General features: G+C 32.6%; 1 protein-coding gene across 1 annotated transcript in view; it reads right to left on the minus strand.

Moving 5' to 3' along the window:
• Positions 1–469: 469 nt before the first annotated feature.
• Positions 470–20,261, minus strand: part of EIF3E (eukaryotic translation initiation factor 3, subunit E) — a 44,747-nt gene continuing 24,955 nt past the window's right edge. The window contains exons 8-13 of the mRNA XM_008569733.1: positions 14,663–14,789; positions 13,762–13,863; positions 12,368–12,477; positions 2,436–2,538; positions 1,701–1,835; positions 470–665 (exon numbers count right to left, since the gene is read on the minus strand). Of these exons, the coding sequence (XP_008567955.1) occupies positions 627–665; positions 1,701–1,835; positions 2,436–2,538; positions 12,368–12,477; positions 13,762–13,863; positions 14,663–14,789 (616 nt within the window). The 3' untranslated portion in view covers positions 470–626. The remainder of the gene's footprint in view (positions 666–1,700; positions 1,836–2,435; positions 2,539–12,367; positions 12,478–13,761; positions 13,864–14,662; positions 14,790–20,261) is intronic.

Below are 20,261 nucleotides of genomic sequence, written 5' to 3' on the forward strand. Positions count from 1 at the left end.
AATACCATGAAATCCTACTCAACAATAAAAAGGAATGAACTACTGGTATATATGACAACTTAAATGGATCTCAAGGGCATTTTGATAAATTAAAAAAGCTAATCTTAAAATGTCACATACTATATAATCCCACTTATATGACATTATCATAATGACAAAATTACAGTGATAGAGAACAGATTAATGATTGTCAGGGGTTAGAGGTGGTGGGTGTAGGTATGATTACAAAAGGGTAGCATGAGGGAAATCTTTGTGATGATGATGATAGTTCTGTATCTTGACTGCAGTGATGGTTACATAAATCTACATGTAATAAAATGACATGGAGCTATTTACATACCTTATACCAATGTCAATATATTGGTTTTGATATTATACTATAGTAATATAAGAAAAAAATCACATGGACGCTCTCTGTACTATTTTTGTATTACAAAATTAAAAAAACACACACTTGCACACAAGGAAATTCGCAGCAAGATAAAATGAACCACAGCCAATTTTATTTGAATTCTCCAAAATTTATACTCAATATGTTAACTGTTTCTAAAATGTGCACCACCCTTTATATAATAGTTTTATTTAATCTTTCTTTTACAGTTTTTTCATCTTTTCTTTACAGTTCTTCAGTAGAAGCCAGAGTCCTGAGTTGCCCAGTTAGGAGCCTAAAATATGCAGAGAGAAATCAACAAGGTGATAAGATACTATCTGAAAAAGCTAACATGAAAAAAAAAGTGATTCAGCATTTATCTTTGCACTATACTGCCAAACTGTTCTTTAAGATCTATTAAATATCACATGTCCCACTTAGCAACACAAACACATCAAAATATCATCTGATCCAGTTTTTGGCCAATAATAAAGTATAACAATGACAGTTTCACTAGCATTGGAATAACAATCAATACAAATTGATTCTGAAGCACAGGAAAAATCCATCACATAAAAGTTGTTTTCCAGGCTCAGCTACTCTAGACTTGGTTGGAAAATGCAATTCCAATTCTAATTCATTCTTATCTTTAAAAACTAAAGGTCTATTCCTAAAACTTCAATCAAATGGGGTCCTTAAAAGTCCCCAAACTGCTTCCTCATGACATTCTACCCTCTAGTTACACCTAATTAAGGAGCATTAAAGATGGTTTGGGATTCCAAAATTACAAGGCCATTCAAGTTCTTTTAACATCTAACATGTAGGATCTCTACCAAAGTGGGGGATTATTTTTTGATAATTAAATATGGACATAAGATAGAAGATAAAATGAAATTTGTATAAGATCAGCGCTGATATAAGATCAACCTTTTTACAGAACTATATCTTTAGATTTAGAAAGAACACACATTTCAAGCACTTGAAAGAGGGCTGCACATATGTTATCATCTGCCAGTATCAAAATGATGTGTTGAAAACACTGTGAGAAAATGAGTTAATGAAGTCACACAGGAAGAGTAAAAGGAAAAATAGTTATAATAAACTAAGAACACAATATTTTTCAGTTTCCTTGACTAATGCCTATAATACATATAAGAAAAAAATTATTTTCAGTTTAGTAATTTCTTAAAATGTTCATACTCTTAAGTAGAAACACAAAATAAGATACAACTAATAACTGACATGTTCCCCAACTAAATTTATGTAACAATTATGTTACACTGTTGCTAAATCCCAATCCCAGACACAATAGAAAACATGTGGTTCTTACCTCTGACCTACTATTCTGATTAAGTTTCTTCTCAATATTCATGGCCAACATCTGGCTTCTAAAAGAAAGGCTTTTGGTCTTTTCAATCACTTGCTGATAGGGTGAGACTGCATTGTTGCCCATAACCACATGACCCTAAAATAAAACAGAGGAAAACTGATCTTGTAATGTTAATGACAGTTTCCCATTTAAGTCATGAGCCTGACATAACAACATTATAAGACTATTGCACATATTTTTATACAATGCATAAAGATGACAATTAAGTAGTCCCCCCAGAATCCCAGTGAAGGCCTGAATCTGGATAGTACCAAACTCTATATATACTATATACGTATACATACATACCTATGATAGAGTTTAATTTATAAATTGGCCACAGTAAGAGATTAATAACAGTAATTAATAATAAAATAGAACAATGATAACAATATACTGTAATAAAAGTTATGTAAATGTGTTCTCTCTTGCTCACTCACTGTCTCTAGAAATAGTATTTTTGGACCAAGGTTGACTGCAGGTAACTGAAACTGTGGAAAGCTAAACTGTGGATATGAAGGGACTACTGTATTTATCCAATAAAAAAAACAGGAGGTTGTTATTGCCCTCATTAAAACAAAATGGAACAAAATAAATTCTTAATAGAATATAATAAAATATTATTAAAAATTCCCAAAAGTATAAAATAATCAGTAACTAATATCTAGTATGTAGTATAACTAACATAATACTCACTAATTTAGAATCAATCTTGGCATCAAGCCTTGCGTTTCTAATCAAATTCACAATCCACCTTTCAGCTTCTTCTGGAGTCATGTTCAGTTTATCTGCTAACATGCTAGTGAAAAAAGCAAAACATCAATGTTAATTAACTGGGCCTAAAAACTTAGACTTATGTACATAGTGTCTGACCCATACTCTGCACAGAGACTTCTGGGTATGTATGGGTAACCCACTCTTCCATACCATGATCCTTACTATCTGCATTATTCATGTTTCTGCCCAATTTGTTGTACTGTACATGACCTATCCCATTTCACCAACCACAAAGGAAGCTCCTTGAGGGAAGGGTATCATATTCTGCATTTAAGTAAATCTTTGTGGCTTCCAGAACAGTACCTTACACTTAGCAGATGCTCAACAAATAATGATCTAAGGGAGAAAAAGACTTTATGATACATAATTATATAAAGTAAACCTACCATAAGGAGCATCAATAATAAGTACAATCTAATAAAAAACGTAACTAAAACTAGGGCTGCTGTATATGTTTGTGCTGTAAACTCTGGGGGCATTCCCTGGAATTGTACACTATATAACCGATATTGCCAATGAATTTCAGAGGAAAAAAAGAGAGAGAGAGACTGACCCATACTCAAAACACTTTTTGACATCAACCAATCTGCATTTCATATTTTTCCAATTTATGATCAGGTTGAAGAGAGCCACTACAGTGCTTAACTTATCAGGACTAAAATTTGCACCAACCTTGGTAGCTTGTAAGTCAATCAGTCAGCTAATGGAAGAGTGTCTATGTATGCATGTATAATATTTAAGAGCATGTATTACTCATGCATGTGTATATTACTGTTTATACACAAACATTAACTGTCCTTTGTCTTCACTGAAGATATTACACACTTCCTGGCCTTTTAATGTAATCACTGGTTTGATTAAAAGAAAATCATCAACAAAATCATCCCTTGGAATTTAAACTAAAATTCATGATCTGACAGCATTCTCAACTTTAAAATGTAAATATTCAAGCCATTAGCAACTATACAATTAATTATGTAGTTCCGGAGCTCTCAAGCCAAATGTAATCAATCTAGTTAATAAAAATACCTTTATGGAAATAATACACATTCTGTGCTATCTCTACTTTATAGGTTGATTGACAAGGAATTAATAGAATTTTGTTCAAAATGTAAAAATTAAGTTAGGCTATAAATAAAAAAGTCCAAAACTAAATCTATGAAGAGATAACTATTCAAAATTTTTCCTTGAGAAAGGCTTGGAGTTAAAAACAACACAATGAGTATGGAAAACAGCCAAGTAAACCATAAAATTCCCTGGATTTATGTGTCAAAATTTTGTTTCTTGTTTTTATAACCAATTTTGCTGAAATTACACATTCACAACAAACATAAAGAACAATTAATCCATGACTGTTACTTCACATGACAGATTTTATTCTCTTTATCACTGTTGTCTAACTAAACCCACTTTTTAAAGCCACTAAAAATAGGAAAGTGTGCTATTTTAGTTAAACAAGGTGACTTTTTTTTTTTAAAGGAATAATTCCTGCAACTGGTGTGTCCTATGGCTTGTGTTTCCCACCGGTATTTCACTATTTTAGAGACCTATAAATTTCATTCTCATCGGCACTACTGAAGTAAGCAAATGTCAGACACTTTTACCCGAAGCTGCTAATCTATAGGTAAAGAACAGATTTCCTAAAACATATTCACCATTTTACTCTGATCAGCACAAATGAAACAATTTGTATAAAATATACTAAAATTCCAATCTTCAAGATCTCTATATTCTACTTTTAAAAGGCAGAAAAATTTTCAGATAGCAATTAACTATGTGTAGTTGGTATTACAGAAAATTTTTAATATTACAGCACAAAACCTGTTTATGAAGGCTGTTCAAGTAACTAAAATGACAACAAAACATCCAATCTTGAAACCTTGGTTATCTGATTCCTTTCCTTCTTGTTGACTATATCCAATTGAAAAGTCCTATTAATTATTTCTAGATGTTCTTTACCGATCTACTTTCATCTTGAAAGACTCTCCTCTCCACCAACTACACTAAATCTGTTCATCAAATATGCCATGGTCTTAACAACTTCGGGGCCTTTGCACATGCTACGCTTTCTGCTTAGAAGGCCCACTTACACTTTTCTTCTCTTAGCTATCTGTTACATAGGTCTCAGCTAAAAACAGCACTCTCAAAAGCCTTCCAAGACATCTCTCCCAACTATGATGTATCTGTTTGGTGCTTTCATAGCCTCCCAATTTTTTTTCATAGCATTCATAACAGCCGTAGTTGTTTTATTAAATACCTGCTTTCGTGGCAGACTATATACAGTCAGCCCTCTATATTGGTGAGTTCCACATTCAAGGGTTCAACTAACTGCAAATGGAAAAAACTCCAAAAGAAAACAATAATACAACAATAAAAAAATAATACAAATAAAAAACCAATTCATTATAACAACTCTTCATACAGCATTTACATTGTACTGGGTATTACAAGTAACCTAGAGGTGATTTAAAGTATATGGGAGAATGTGTGCAGGTTATATGTAAATACTATGCCATTCTGTATCACTGACTTCACATCTGAGGATTTTGGTATCTGTGAGGACTCCTTAAACAAATCCCCCTTAGATACCGAGAGACAACTCTATGTAACCAAAGATCATGCATCATATCCTCCTTGTTCACTGATATATATCCAGCAATTAGCATAATGCCCAGCACACAGGAAGCAATTAACAATATTTACTGTCTCACTGATTCCTCTAGTTACTACCCTACCTAGTTCAGTTTCCATTACTATTTCCTAATATCATAGCTAATTTACTTCTTGAGTCTCTCCTTTATCTATTTCACATAGTTGCCATGTTAGTCCTAAAACCCAACTAAACAGTTAATTCCCAAGTTTCTTTCAAAACTTTAACAGAGCCCTTATACCAAAAGAATAAAATTCAAACTTCTACTCATTCATGGCTCTCTTCAATTCAACTACAATCTAATTCTCCAACCACCTATCATTCTCCCTCATAAATACCATATGCCAGCCAAATAATTCAGTTTTTTCTCTTCTTTCCTCATCACTCATTCAACAAAATATAAACTATGTTAGATGCTGGTGACAAAATATCATCTGTTCCCAGCCTTTATACAGTTTAAGTCAGGGGGATAAAAGAAGGGGACAATTACCTAATTCCCCAAATATATAAACTACAGTAAGTGTAATGAAGAAAAAATGGAAAGAGCTATGTGAGGTGCAAAAGGGTTTACCAGTTCTAGTCTGGGGCTTTCAGAAGAGCTCAACTAAGGAAATAATATTTAATCTCAGATTTTAAGATACAAGAAAGAAGATGCCATCCTATGTAATAACTCTAACTAGAATTCTCTATCCCTCCTCTTTCTTTACATCCATATTCTTCTATGTCTCATATTCCAACATGGCTGGGGCAATTTGGCAACAATGCATCAAGACCCATAAATGTCTGCATGCTCTGAGCTATAATCCTACTTTGGGGATTTATTGTTTGCACTGTGCTTGTTGATCCTTTACTTAGTAAATCAAGTCAAAGAAAAACTTAAACTAAGGTCCAAGAAGTATTGGTAAATTATTAACGGCATCTCAGGTTATCTAAGCTACCAATCACTCTGAGAGTGAATTAAAGAATGTGGCGATAGTCCAGTTTCTTTTAAATGAAATGAAAATACACACAGTAAAAGAAATTAAATGAGTACTAGAAAGATATCTTCAAAGCCTACAATTCTTCCATTCTAATAATTTTATGCAAAAATAGTAAAGATTTAAAAGTAAAAATTGAATATCCTGTCAAAGCTTAAAAAACAAAAACCTGGCTTAAACTATCCTAGAACATGCTTACCTCTTGTTATTGAAAATAATTCAGTATATCAATAATAGACAAAATGCATAATAATAGACAAAATGCATCAAATACAGAATTTGAGAAAAATATCTAATTTTACACAAAAATAATTTCTAGATTAATCAGAATACATTAAAATTCTCAATCTTGTCTGCAGGCAGCTTAAAGTAGACATTAAAACATTTTCTGTAAATATCTTATACACATTTTTAAGTTGACTAGCTCTCCTGCCCAACTGACACAAAAGCGTGATATTTAATTCATTAAATAAGATATGCACGGAATCCTTAAGTGCTACTTTGAAAGACATAGCAAAAACAAGTATTTCATTCTCAGTTCAATTTCTTTAATTAAACATGTTCATGCTTCCAGCAAAAAATCAGTTACTGTTTTTTTTTTTTCTGAGAGTAATTATTACCAGTGGTCTCACTTAAGAACGTAAGATATATATATATATATCATATATATCTATATATATGATATATATATATATCTACGGAACCAATCAGGGTTTCATCAACTCTAGGATGATTTTCTATCAGGTTTTCAGTGCCCAATTTTTTAATGGTCTCCCCTCTCTGAACCCTCTCACAGCCACCATCCTCTCCCCATCCCCATTTCAAGAAATAAAGATTTGGGAAAATAGGAATTTGGGGTCCAGCATCTCACATGTCTTATTAATGACCTCTTTAAATAACCTGGATTTCCAAATTTTATTTGTTAAGCACAATTTCTTTCAAATACTGCTGATTTAAGCATTAAGATACGTGAAACCAAGGCATGGTTTTCACTGAAGACTGTGGCCAACTATTCTGCATATCCAAAAAAAGTACTCCCATCTTTTAAAGAATATGCTATGACAACTAATTAAAATGTTAAGTGTAAACTGTGTTTAATTGTAAGACTGGGAGAAAACAGGAGAAAGAAAACTGGAGAAAACTGAGAAATGCTAAATGCTGTGTGTGACAACTGAGAATTCCCACTGAATTTTCCAACAGTTCAGTAGTCAAAACTAAGAATATATTACTTTATAATTAACACAGAAATGCGAAGATAATGGCCTTTGAGATTATTTATCCCCATCTACAAACACATTTCTATTTCTCTATCAATAATTCTAAATATAAATTGTTATGTGGTAATAAGAACTTTAAGAAAAATATTAAGAACTAAAATGTTACTTAAAAAATAAGCAAAATAGAATGATTTCAAAACTTAAGGAAATACAAGAGTAGTTGGCAAATACTTCTTTTGTGAAGAGCCAAAACTAACTCCCCATAGGGAAATTATATTCATGTATGCTCTAACATGTTTATCATACACATTCAAAATATTACTTCCCTACTGTTTTTATCTACAATTGAAAACTCGTCCAAGAGTTATTTTGGAAAAGCTTATAAATTTCAGATACACACCATACCTGATAAACTATTCAGCAATATTAAATTAAACCCACCATAGTAATCTTTCCTGACAAACGTTACATATTCTATTGTAAACAGATATGTAACTTACCTTACAAACCTGTTATTCTGTATATAAACTGACAAAAAATTCTTAATATGCATTTTTATAGATATGACTATCACATGTGCTTACATCCATTTAGTCAAGAAATCTATTAACAGAGAATGTTCCAAATCTCAAACAGAAAGAGTTGTTGTAATAACAATCATAGGTTTTATAATAGAATTCTATTCAGCATTTGAAATGTGTCTGTGGGGAGAAGGAAAAGAGGCCGGAGACATCCTTCCCAATCCCCTCCAAAAAAAGACAGAATATCAGATAACTATAGATTAATTAGAGGCAGAGAGAGGCCAGCACAAACTAGTGAAAGGAATAATTTGTTATAATTATTATTCAGTGGGAAAAAGTCTAGTACTGGGCTTAATATTTCATTTAGAGAGTTATCAGGGTTCAGGGAAGCTTCTATGTAGATTACTTCTCTGTTTTCCTATTATAAAATATGTCCATGTCATTCTCTCAAATCACTCTGTATTATTCTTCAAATTATCATAATTTGTAATTTTATATTTACTTGTGCACTTATTTAATATCTGCTTCTTCCTCTGGATTTTAAACTCTTTGACGGTGTGCTCCCTACTTTCTACCCAGTGTCTGACCAGAAGAGGCACTCATTAACATTTGTAATGTTTTCTTCTTTGAACAGCTGTACTCTAGTTATGTTGCCATTAATTAATTACTAATTAATTATATCATAGTGATGATACAGTATACAAGGGTATTTCAAAAAGTTCATGGAAAAATGGAATTAAAAGATAATATGACTCTGTCCATAAACTTTTTAAAGACCCCTTATATTTGTCCTCTTTAGAATGTGTACTACGTTTTAGAAACAAATTTTTGCACATTTTTGCAGTGACAAAACTATGAAAATGGAGAAGAGATGAGTGGTTGCCAAGGACTATGGAGGGGGTGGGAGGGAAGTGGGTACAGCTATAAACAACTTGAGGGATCCTCATGCTGAAGGAAATGTTCTGTATATTGAATGTATCAGTGTCAATATCCTGGTTGCAATATTTTACTATGGCTTTGCAAGAGGTTACCAATAGGAGAAACAGAGTAAAGGATACAAGGGACATCATTATTGTTTTTTACAACTCAACTATAATCCTCTCAAAACAAAAAGTTTAAATTAAGAATACAAACAAGCTTTTGCATCAGAATCACTTTTTAAAAATGCAGATGCTGGGGTCTCCCCCAGAGAATGTTTTTTTTCCGGGATGGGGGGTGGGGGGGAGGCTCAGTCATCAATTATTTTTATTTCTTTATAAAGCTTTCCACTTGATTCTAATGTGCAGTCAGGACTATAAATGACTAATTGAAAGCAATGCTTACCCAAGGCTGACTTGTGAAAGAATCACCTGGAAGCTTTAAACCCAGATTCTGAAGACTTGATCCTAGAGATTTTGATTCAGAAGGTCAGGGGTGAGGTCAGGAAATCTATTCTTTTTAAGTTGTCATTTAACTTCTCCAGATGATTTTGATATACAGCTAGGTTTAAAACCTCTGGACTGGAGAACAATTACTTTTTTTCTATGTACTGGTTAAAGGTAAATGTTAGCTCTGTTGGTCTTTATCACAGATTCCTATCCTTGGAGTCTGAATTAAGTTGTTTGTTGTATTCATAAAAGCCCAACATAAACACTTAATATTGTTTTCAGCCAACATATTTCTAACCCACTAAAACAGCTTTAAAAACATGAAGAAGCCTACCTTCTTAATTCATTATATACTAAAGATATTATTTTTTTTTCCGTTTGTTTTTTTGGGGTTTTTTGTTTGTTTTGTATACTAAAGATATTAAATGACTGATTTTTCATTCCATTATGTTAGAAGGCTGGAATCACATGCCTAAAAAGTTGGCAACCTGGGGGCTACCTGGTTAGCTCACTTGGTACAGCGTAAGGCTAATAACACCAAGGTCAAGGGTTTGGATCCCCATACCAGCCAGATGCCAAAAAAAAAAAAAAAAAAAAAGAGTAATGGTAACCTAATTCAGTGGTTTTTGATTCTGGCTGTGCTCTGGAATAACCACCCTCATGATATAGTGTAGCAGTTCTGCTATACACATGACAGCAGAACATACCTAGTGAATCTGATTCGAAAAAGTTTTGGGTTGCTACAGGGAATCTGTATTTCTGAAACAAAATTCTACAGAGATTCTAAGACACAGAGTTAAATACTGACCTACATCTTCTAGCTCAACTGATACACTACGTGACAAATCAGTCCAAACCCGATATTTCTGAAAATATAAATTTTTCACAATGAAAATGAATTTATAGTGAAGTACAGCACAACGAATGTCAGAAATCTACTACGAGCTCAGGCTCTGTCATTAAATAAGATCTAAGCAGCTTAATGTCCCTGAGCCTTAAGTTTCCTAGTGAAAAAACAATGAAGTTGTATTGAGTCATTGTTTTGTAAAACTGTGTTTGCAGAAGTCTTAGGGTTCCAAAGAGCTATGTTAGTTTTCAGGAGAAAAGCTGAATAGAGCTACCAGACACACAGGGTGATGTGCTTATACACATACATAAATACATATATTCATATGTATAAAATACTACATTTGAAAATAAATTCTCCTGTTTACTTGAGTGTACACACGACTTCCAGCTTGAAAATTTTACCATAATATTAGAACGAAAAACATTAATCTACGTATCTACTACTCAACTAAATTAGTAAAACATTCCATGGGTAGGTAGCCAAAAAATTTTTGAACAACCTAAGTGAAAGGAATACCATCACTGAAAGAAAAAAGATTTCTGGACTTTGGAAAGTCACTGGAACTTTAATCTAAAAGCACTTTGGAGACTTTGCCTAGCTGAAAACTACAGAGATCAAAGAAAAAATAAAAATCTACACTGAGGTTAAGTTTGAAAAATTCTTAGGTAATTACAATGTCATGTAAGTTTATAGAAGCATTCCCACTCTATTATCTTCTTTGAGCTGCACATCTTTCTTGAGTAGGCAGGACAAATACTTAATCTACTTTACTGATGCAGACAGTAAACTGAATTCCAAGAAACAAAATAATGCATATAAGGTCCTAGAATTAATAAAGGGAAAAGAGCTAGAATTAGAAAAAAAGTTATTCATGGTACCTCAGAAGCAAACACCAAGGTTAAAAAAAAAAAAAGCATTATCACAGACAAAAGTGCAAGTTCACTAACACAAAAGACAGAGGAAATGTATGCATTTAACAGATATTGATATTGTACTGTACAAACAAAGCATGCTAAGTGTTACAAAGTTAATACAATAGGTACTAAAGATGCAATAAATAAATAAAGAATCCTCTTTCAAAAGACTCACAACAAGTATAAATAAGTTTTGGACCAAAAAATACCCAAGTGACCATATTCTAATGAGAAATGGGGAAAATTCCACAAGAGAAACCAAAATACTAACATCCCTCTTTCATAAGCGCTAATTATACTTGTCAATCTTAAAAACAAAGAACAATGCAAGAATTCAGTTATCTATTGTCCACTGGAGACTTACATATGACGTACCTACCTCTTTACTTCACAACCAACCACATATTAGGAATTTGCACATATTCTTTAAGAGAATCAGATTTTTAAAATTATGTCCGCAAGCTACAGTTAAGTACTAATAAAACTGAAGTCAAAGATTCCATTCCCATAGGAAAAGTCCCATGATCACACTATACTTCTATAACTCTGTCCTGGACAATCACTTCAATGACAATCCAATAAAATTAGGCAAGCAAGTATGGATCCCTAAGGAAAAACAAATGGCATTACAGAAAAAAAAAAAAAAAAGAATTTGTCTACACACAATTCTTCAGAGGCAAACATTAAAGTAGTAAGTTTTCAAACATTTATGTTTGACTTCACCTGTCCCAAAAGGCACTAGTTATTTTTCAAACTCTAATATGCAAAATTAGTTTCTAACAGTTTTTTTCCCAATAATTTTCTCATACAACAGAAAAAATTTCAACTAAAATTCACCATAATTTTTCCATGTTTCAACATTTCAGGATGTTTACTATATAAGAATTCAAATACGTAATTAAACAAACCCAATTAATAGAAATGATAACCAAATGCAATGGTCTTTCAAGAAAATTTTCAATTTACTAAGGGCTATCTCCTTATTTGAAATCCTGTTGAAAACCATTTTAAAATGGTTACTTCACTTTTCTCCCTACATAATGGTATAATAGTATTTATTTACTCTTTACAAAGTTAACTGACAATCATATACTGCCTTCAACTTGTCATTTTAAAAAATTATGCTGCACCACACACATGGAAGCAAAAGATATTTCTGCCTGTTGCATCTCAGAATTCAAATAAAAGTTAGGTTTTTTTAAATTACTATCAAATTGTTCCCCTTTTCTTCTAAATGCATTACCCTACAATCTCCAATTAACTGGAATCCTACTCATATTAAGTGTTACTTTACAAGTGCAAATTTGCAGGAATTTAGAAGTAGAAAACACAAATCAAATCAAGATTGTTCTTACTTAATGCTGATACACTGGTGGATGCGACAAAAAGTCTCAAATATAAAGAGACGAGCATTTTCAATGAAATCCTCAAGACAAGCCACCAAGAAGAAGTCATTTACAAGCACCTATGGGTATAAAACATAGAAGAAAAAAATTAATAGCATTGACAAGCAGTTTCCAGAAACGACTCAAATACCTTGTCTACTTTAGTTAACATTCCATTCACTTCAATTCTTCTATCTAGTACCACGAGTCCTACACCACAGCACTTTCTAGTACACCATGTTCAAGCCTCTAATAATTTACACAAACAGTGAAAGAACTGTTGCAAGAAAAAGACATAAAGACGGCAATGTCTCCTTGTTCTGACCTTAAGTCAGAAAGCATCCTTCTGGGCCAACCCTGTGGCTCACTCGGGAGAGTGCGGTGCTGGGAGCGCAAACCGCGGGTTCGGATCCTATATAGGGATGGCCGGTGTGCTCACTGGCTGAACACGGTGTGGACGACACCACGACACCAAGCCAAGGGTTGCAATCCCCTTACCAGTCAAAAAAAACCCAGAATTTCAAAAATAGAAACCAAGTGCCCTCTTACTCTTGAAATCACAGCAAGGCCTAAATACTTAGTGTAATAAATATACACCAATATTTAATAATGCCACACATGACTACAAGGATACAAATTATCTCACTAGATTCTAATTTTTCTATTTTGTCTAATATTTGAAAATCACCTCTGAATATGTGTTTGCATAATGATTTTCTTTCTTAAGAGAAATAGATTTTATTCTGTCAACAAACTTTGCCTATTTTGTGAAAACTCTGGGTTCAAAAAGATAAAACTGATGATTAGCAACTTGTGAATCTGTTTAATACAGCTACATTTAGTAGTTCTTAGTTTAGTTTCTCAAAACTTGCAAACTAACTAACTCAAAACAACCATAATCTAACTCTTTTACAGTTGCTTTGAAGATACTTTATAGTTATAAAATCGATAACTACAATGAATTGCCTGGTTTATAGCAAATGTTAAATACAATCACGTGAAAAATTATAATAAACAGCCCATCTATGAAATAATACAAGAATCACAGTTGTGATGTGCAATTCAAAGTGACCTTGCCTGTACATATAAAATATTTTACATATTTACGAATTCAGGATAAAACATGAAATTAAGGGTGTATCTGTAAATTTAAAATACCCCCAATGTTTTAACAAACTGTTTTAACCGAAGGAATACTTACACATGACAATATTAAAAAGGTCTTCACCCAAGCACATTCCCAATCTGCCATTTTAAGATTAATAAATATATTTCTAATTACTTCATTAAGACAATTCAAGATTAACTACAACATTCAAAAATGTAAGAATGTTATTAGTTTATAAATAAAAAATCATACTTACTGATTCACATTCTCTCAGTTTTTTCTGAGCCCCATCAAAGTCAAAGTTAACATATAAGCATTCAACAAATTCTGTAATTGGGTCTTTATATGTGTAAGACTCCTATAAAATTAAATCAAAGGTCAAGTTAGATCTGGTTCAACACTTTTTAGCAGATGGCCTCTACAATATCCCAATCTTCATGTTTTCTCCTTCCTCACCATTAATTTCTTGCAAATTACCTAATATGTTCTCAATGCAATTGCTCCAATCTTGATTCCAGATCACACCTTTGGCATATGTTTTCCAAACCAAGTTCTCCAAATTCTCACCCTAGAACCACTGCAAAAGCTTTCAAATTCTGCTACTACCAAAGTCTCCTTTAGTCAATAAGCAGTGATGAACTTCCCCAAATAGGATATCCACTCTACTGAATAGCATTTACTTCTCTGTATTTAATTCATTCTTAGATCAAATAAATATTTAAGTTCCTTTTCTAATCCATGGTTTTTGCTGAGAAACTCACTAAAAATCAACCAGCAAGGCTGCAGCTTTTGCCCAACTTGGGGACTATTAATACTGTGTTCTATGTAAAGGTCACCCCCTCTGAAATTATTCAGGTAATGACCTCTCAACAAGCAGCTCCAGGCTCCAGATCTTCACTTTTTGCAGTAAGAACAATACAAAATATATAATGTACATTAAGTATCCACCTAGAAGAAAGCAATAATCATTCATATCACATAAGTATATTTTGAACTTAACAACAGTAAATGCCCATTTGAGGCTGTTCTCTCTTCTAAACCTATGTATACTTCCTTCCTATTTTTAAAAACATTTTTACCTTAAGAACTAAGACTCCTACTTTAGAAAAAGAGGTTAGACTTTAAGTTTAGTTACTTCAATAAAGATTTGTTTTTACCTGTTGGATAACTTTGACAAGATCTTTTAGCACCTGCCGGCGTTTTCGAACATCTTTGTTTGTTATGACTGCTGTAGTCAAATAGCGGAGAATATGTGGACACATTGTCTGAATTGCATTAAGATACCTAAGGTAAAAATATAAAATTTATTTAATATTTAATAACTTACCTAGTTTCCCAGATCTATAATCCAGTGTGTTAAGGAAAACACTTCATCACCTCACTATACTGTATTGTTTCACTAGCCTAAGACTGAATGAAAATTATAAGGGCATCTCCTCCAAGAAAATAAAGAAACAGAATCCAACCTCAGAAATCTAAATGATGAGAATGCCAACTGGTATTCCCCAATTTGGAGTTAGATGGAAGACTCATTTAAGAGGCTAAGAATCCTATTATCATTGTTAAGTAATAGGGTTTTAGAAGTCCCTTATACATACTGTCAGTCTGTTCCAAAAGACTATACTAAGCTATGACTTTCATTCACCCATTAGAACAAATGTATGAAAACCTTCTATGTGCAAAGCACTCATCATAATCGGAAGATTGGGCACTTAAACAAATTAAAGAATTCAGGGAATGAAAGACCAGAAACAATAGGAAGAAGGAAACTATTACAGCATTATAGGATCCCGATTAAATTGGCAGCAGTGGGAATTAGGAAGGAATACCCTGTACTGACCAGCAAAAAAACAAAAAACTAAAAAAACAACAAAAAAAGGGAAGGGATAGATGTCAGGTAAATGTCGACAGGGTCTTGGCTAATTTTTAGCAAATCCTGCTATTCTGATGATCAACAGTGGATAGTCCGGTCATTCAGTTTGTTTATCTTATATTTCTCCTGCTCAATTTCCTCAAATAGCTACCCATTTACTTATCCAATAGGTACGAACTGAGCACCTCTGTGTGAAAGGCAGTACACCAAGTTCAGAATTATTAAATCAATAAAGTTCATTTCTCTTAGCTGAATATTCAAGCCCCAACTACCCATCCAGCTCCACCTCCCATCATACCACCACTGACTGCTTCCTGCTTCCTTTCTTTAAGCTCTTCCCCACGGATTGCTCTCTCCCAAACATATACCCCCTAAATCCTAACCATCTTTCAAGATCCAGCTTAGAAACCTTATCTTCCAGGTCCTCCAGACTATGATTAATAAATATTTATATTTTATTATATTATAGATTCCTCACAAAATATTGCTTGAACTCTTTAGAGGACCCTAGAATCTAACACCTAATGCTATCTAGTCCTACTTAGTCTCCCATATAGGCCCTCGAAATAAGGCAAGGTACAAAAAGAACCAACATCCACTCAAGAATAAAACAATTTCTAGGAAGACATTTAAAACATATCAGCTAAAAATCCTGTCATGTGAAAAATGAAGCCTGAGTTTCACATGGAAATTTTTTAATTGTAATACTTATTCAGAGCAACTGTTTGTCAATATTCTCTTACCAGAGACCTCATGTACAAGCACAGGAAAGTATGACTGTTTTTCTTAATATCAGTTTTAAGTAGGTAATTTTAGTAGCCATTTATTTAAAGGTACTCATTCAAAAATTTATCCAAAAATATACAGAAATAGCAAGTTTATTAATAATAAGTTTACTGAATATTTCGCTAAACTCATATTCCTTTTTACTTATTCTAACTTTATAATGCTGTACTATATTTATCTTCATTATTTTCATTGGAGGGTGACTTCTTTAGGAAATCATCTCTATGTTTCTATGAGTATATGCCAAAGGCTGACAAAGGTTTTGTTAAGGACCAGATAGTCAATATTTTCAGGTTTACGGTCAAGAGGCAAATTTGAGAACATTACACAGGTACTTGCATAAAAGAGAGAGAGATGAGAGAGAGAGAGAGAGAGAGAGAGAACAAATTTCCAAAATATTTTATTGACAAAATTCAAAATATAGCAATATCTGAGTATAATTTTAAAAACACAGGTCTACTAAAGAGACCAATGGAATTCCTTCATCGTGAATAACTTCACTTAATTGGGTTCACGTCTAGAGGTTCCCATCATTAAAACTGATTGAAAATATTTATCTGTTAATGTTGACCTGTAATGAGATTTTACACATTTAGTCATTAAAAATGTTTTTCACACAGACAGGTACTACCAAATACTACTATCATACTATCAATTCACAAGCATATTATTTTAATTGAGCACAATTACTGCATGGAAGGCATTTGTCGAATTCTGTTAAATTCTTCTTTTGATATTGTCTTTTAGCATGTCATTACACTGTAGATTAATCACTTTGATCCAATAGCAGTTAAATGAATTCTGAAATTTTAAAATTTCCCTTGTACTTGCAATGTAGTCTAAAACCATCTGGAACTATAATTTGAGCTTGAAAATATATCTGATACAATTCTGTGTGGGAATACAGGTCTTGCTTCTTATTTTAACTTTTAACAGAACAGAAAATGTGTAAAGCAAGTGAACACTACTTGCAATTCATACTATGTCAGTTGTCATTGAAATGACTTTACTGCAGTATCAATTTTACATGTAAGCACTGTTTTTGCTTGTAATTTTAAGTTGAACAGATGAATCTTATCCCAGAGCAAAGTGCTCCCAACATCCTAAGCAACTATTCTCAATGAAAGGCTAATAGTTTTAAATAAGTTTCTTGTCTCTGGACATACTTCATTGGCTGCTGCAATCAAACATGATTTAACTGAATCACCACTGCTAAACGACTTTCCTTACTTGGCTAACAAAAGAACCACTCAGAAACTTACTTTGGTCAAAGCTTCATTTTCACTAATTTTTGTGAGGAAATTCTGCTATGATGTGATATTCCATTTTAAATTTTCTAATTTTTCTGATAGCTGCTTTCCTGTCAGTTGAGAATATTGTCATGAGCTTACAGTTTGGTAATGTGGATGTATATTGTATTCTTTTAGCATACCTACAGTGTCAGTTCAATGCTTTGCTTTCTAATTCAATACAAAAAAATCCCCACTCCACTGTGCCTTAAAAGCACATCTGAAATCCATTTCTCTCTTCTTTTGTCATGCATACACACTGGTAATTTAAAAATATATAAATATGTAAATAAATACAAATAAAATGTTGCAGTGTGGAAATGCATGTGGCACAAAAAACACTGTCCAGGTATAGCTGCAGCATCACTTGGGATTTGCACCAAGTGTGAGGCAACAAAACTGTACTGTGTGATCTCTGTTTCAACTACTCAACTCTACTGTTACAATTCAAAAGCAGCCAGACTCTGTGTGTGTGTGTGTGTGTGTGTGTGTGTGTGTGTGTGTGTGTGTGTGTGTGTGTGCACGTATATATCAATGAGAGTGGCTGTTTTCCCATAAAAATTTATGAACACTAAAATTGAAATTTCACAAAATTTTCATATGTCACAAAATCATCTTTATTTTTTTCCTAACTACTTACAATGTAAAAGCCATTCTTAGATTGCAGGCCATATGAAAACAGGCTATGGGCCAGATTTACCCCCAGTGTTTACAAATCTCTGGGTATACAGCATGACCATGGCTTCAGAATTCCAAACATAGCAGAGGTGTATGCATGTATCTAGATATGTATATATCTATATAGATACACAGAGGAGGGAGTGGAGATTAGGAATGATTCTTTCGAAGACCTTTCAATTCACATTCTTGTAGGATCAGCAATTATAAATTTAGTTCAAATACAAGCAAAACCACAGATATATGAGGGAATCTTCAAAAAGTTCATGGAAAGATTCACATTATCTTTTAGTTATATCTTTCCACAAACTTTTAAAAGTATCTTCGTATGTTAACAGCCTACACATGACCATTGTGCTCCTTTGTTTTATTTCCCTGGCTTATCATCTCCTCTGTCAATCCAAATTGAAGAGCCAGATCAATTTTCATCTTCACTGGATTTCAATTCTCCAAAATAGTGTACAGTATATTTAGCATGCACAATACAGCTATACTTATTAAATATATTTTTGTGCTACTACTTATGTTATTTACTTTGGATTGTGAACTCTATACCTCCTCTATTTTTGAAATCAAATTTTATTAATTTTTTTCTTTTAAATAAGAGCCTCAATATTCATCATGTTCTGAAGTATAATTTCATGATATGTAAGTAAAAATGTTTTAATTTATTTTTTCACTCTAGCAAAATCCTGCTCCAATTGTACAATTTTATGAAGGTTTTTCTACAGTGTTTCACAATTGTAAAAAAATTTAGTAATCAAAAGTTAAGACAAAATATGCTACGAAATTAAAAATATTTAAGTATCTACTATGTGCAAGATGCTACAAGAGTATATAGAATAAAAACCCTGCCTTCAAGTATGCTTATTATAATCTAGTTGGGGAGATAAGGCAATTATAAGGGGTTTTTGTTTGTTTGTTTTAAAGTCATTAAGTAATTAAATAACAAGTACAAGGTAAACAAAATATACAGGAATGACTTCATGAAGGAAGTAAACCCGAGCTGAATCTTTAAAAAAGGTAGGCTTTGGATAAATAGAAAAAAGAAGAGAAGGGCTTGTCAGGGAAGACAGGCTAAAAATAAAAAAAGGCAGGACACTAAATAGAAATTCAGATAATAGCCCTTCAGATAATTTTCAGATGGGGACACCTCAGCGGTCATCCTGAGCTTAAACATGAAAAAGAGTTTTCTTATCAGGAACAAATTAGAAAATATAGGGTTAAAAAAGGCAGTAAATGTCCACCAGGACAGATTCTGGTGACCTGTTAATAGTAAAACTTGAAATATTTTAGGAAATTCATGTCATTTTTAATTAGAAAACAAATTAAACATTTTTACTAACTGAACTTTGAATCTTTTTTTTTTTTACAACTGGGGAGTAATAAGGCATTATATTACAAATGCATTCTTTTCCCTAATAGCATCTACATTTAGTGGCAAAGCCTCATCTCTAATAGCCTATGAACACTGTTCTACCTTATGCCTGATGATATCTAATCTTATATGTTATGTTACATTTAAAAGTTCAACATTTTTCAAATGTGTACATTATCCCCATTTTAGATTCAGAATAAATTTTGGCAGAAATGGTAATATACACGATGTAAGAGACTTTAACCTGTACTGGCATCTAAATTTTAACTTCAAGCACACATGTATAAATTATTGCCAAAGTGCTTTTATATATATATTTTTTTAAAAAAAGGCCTACAATTCACAATCTATGTAAAGTATCAATTTAACATGCACTTCATCAACCACATTAAACTGTAATATTGTGCTGTTAGAAATTAAAAACAGGAAGAACATAATACTTTCTTAATAAATCTCTACTATCAGAGAACTGAAAAATACATACTGATTATAGACTTACAAATGCAAACTACATGCTTAAACTGAACAGTAATTAGTTCTCCCATGCAGTCCAAGAAATAGCTGAAACAATGACCTGTCAGTCAACAGACAACTCATATGAAAAGTCAGAATCAGGCAAAAATTAAAATATGCCATGAAGACATTACTAATGAAAAAGAAAATATGCTAAAATGATGAGAACCTGAATCATTTTAGCATCATATTTAGCAAGTAAAAACAAAAAACAGTATATTTTTGTGAACTAAAAGTCA

Source organism: Galeopterus variegatus, unplaced genomic scaffold (assembly GCF_000696425.1).
Source record: "Galeopterus variegatus unplaced genomic scaffold, G_variegatus-3.0.2 Scaffold28, whole genome shotgun sequence".
Taxonomy (NCBI): Eukaryota; Metazoa; Chordata; class Mammalia; order Dermoptera; family Cynocephalidae; genus Galeopterus; species Galeopterus variegatus.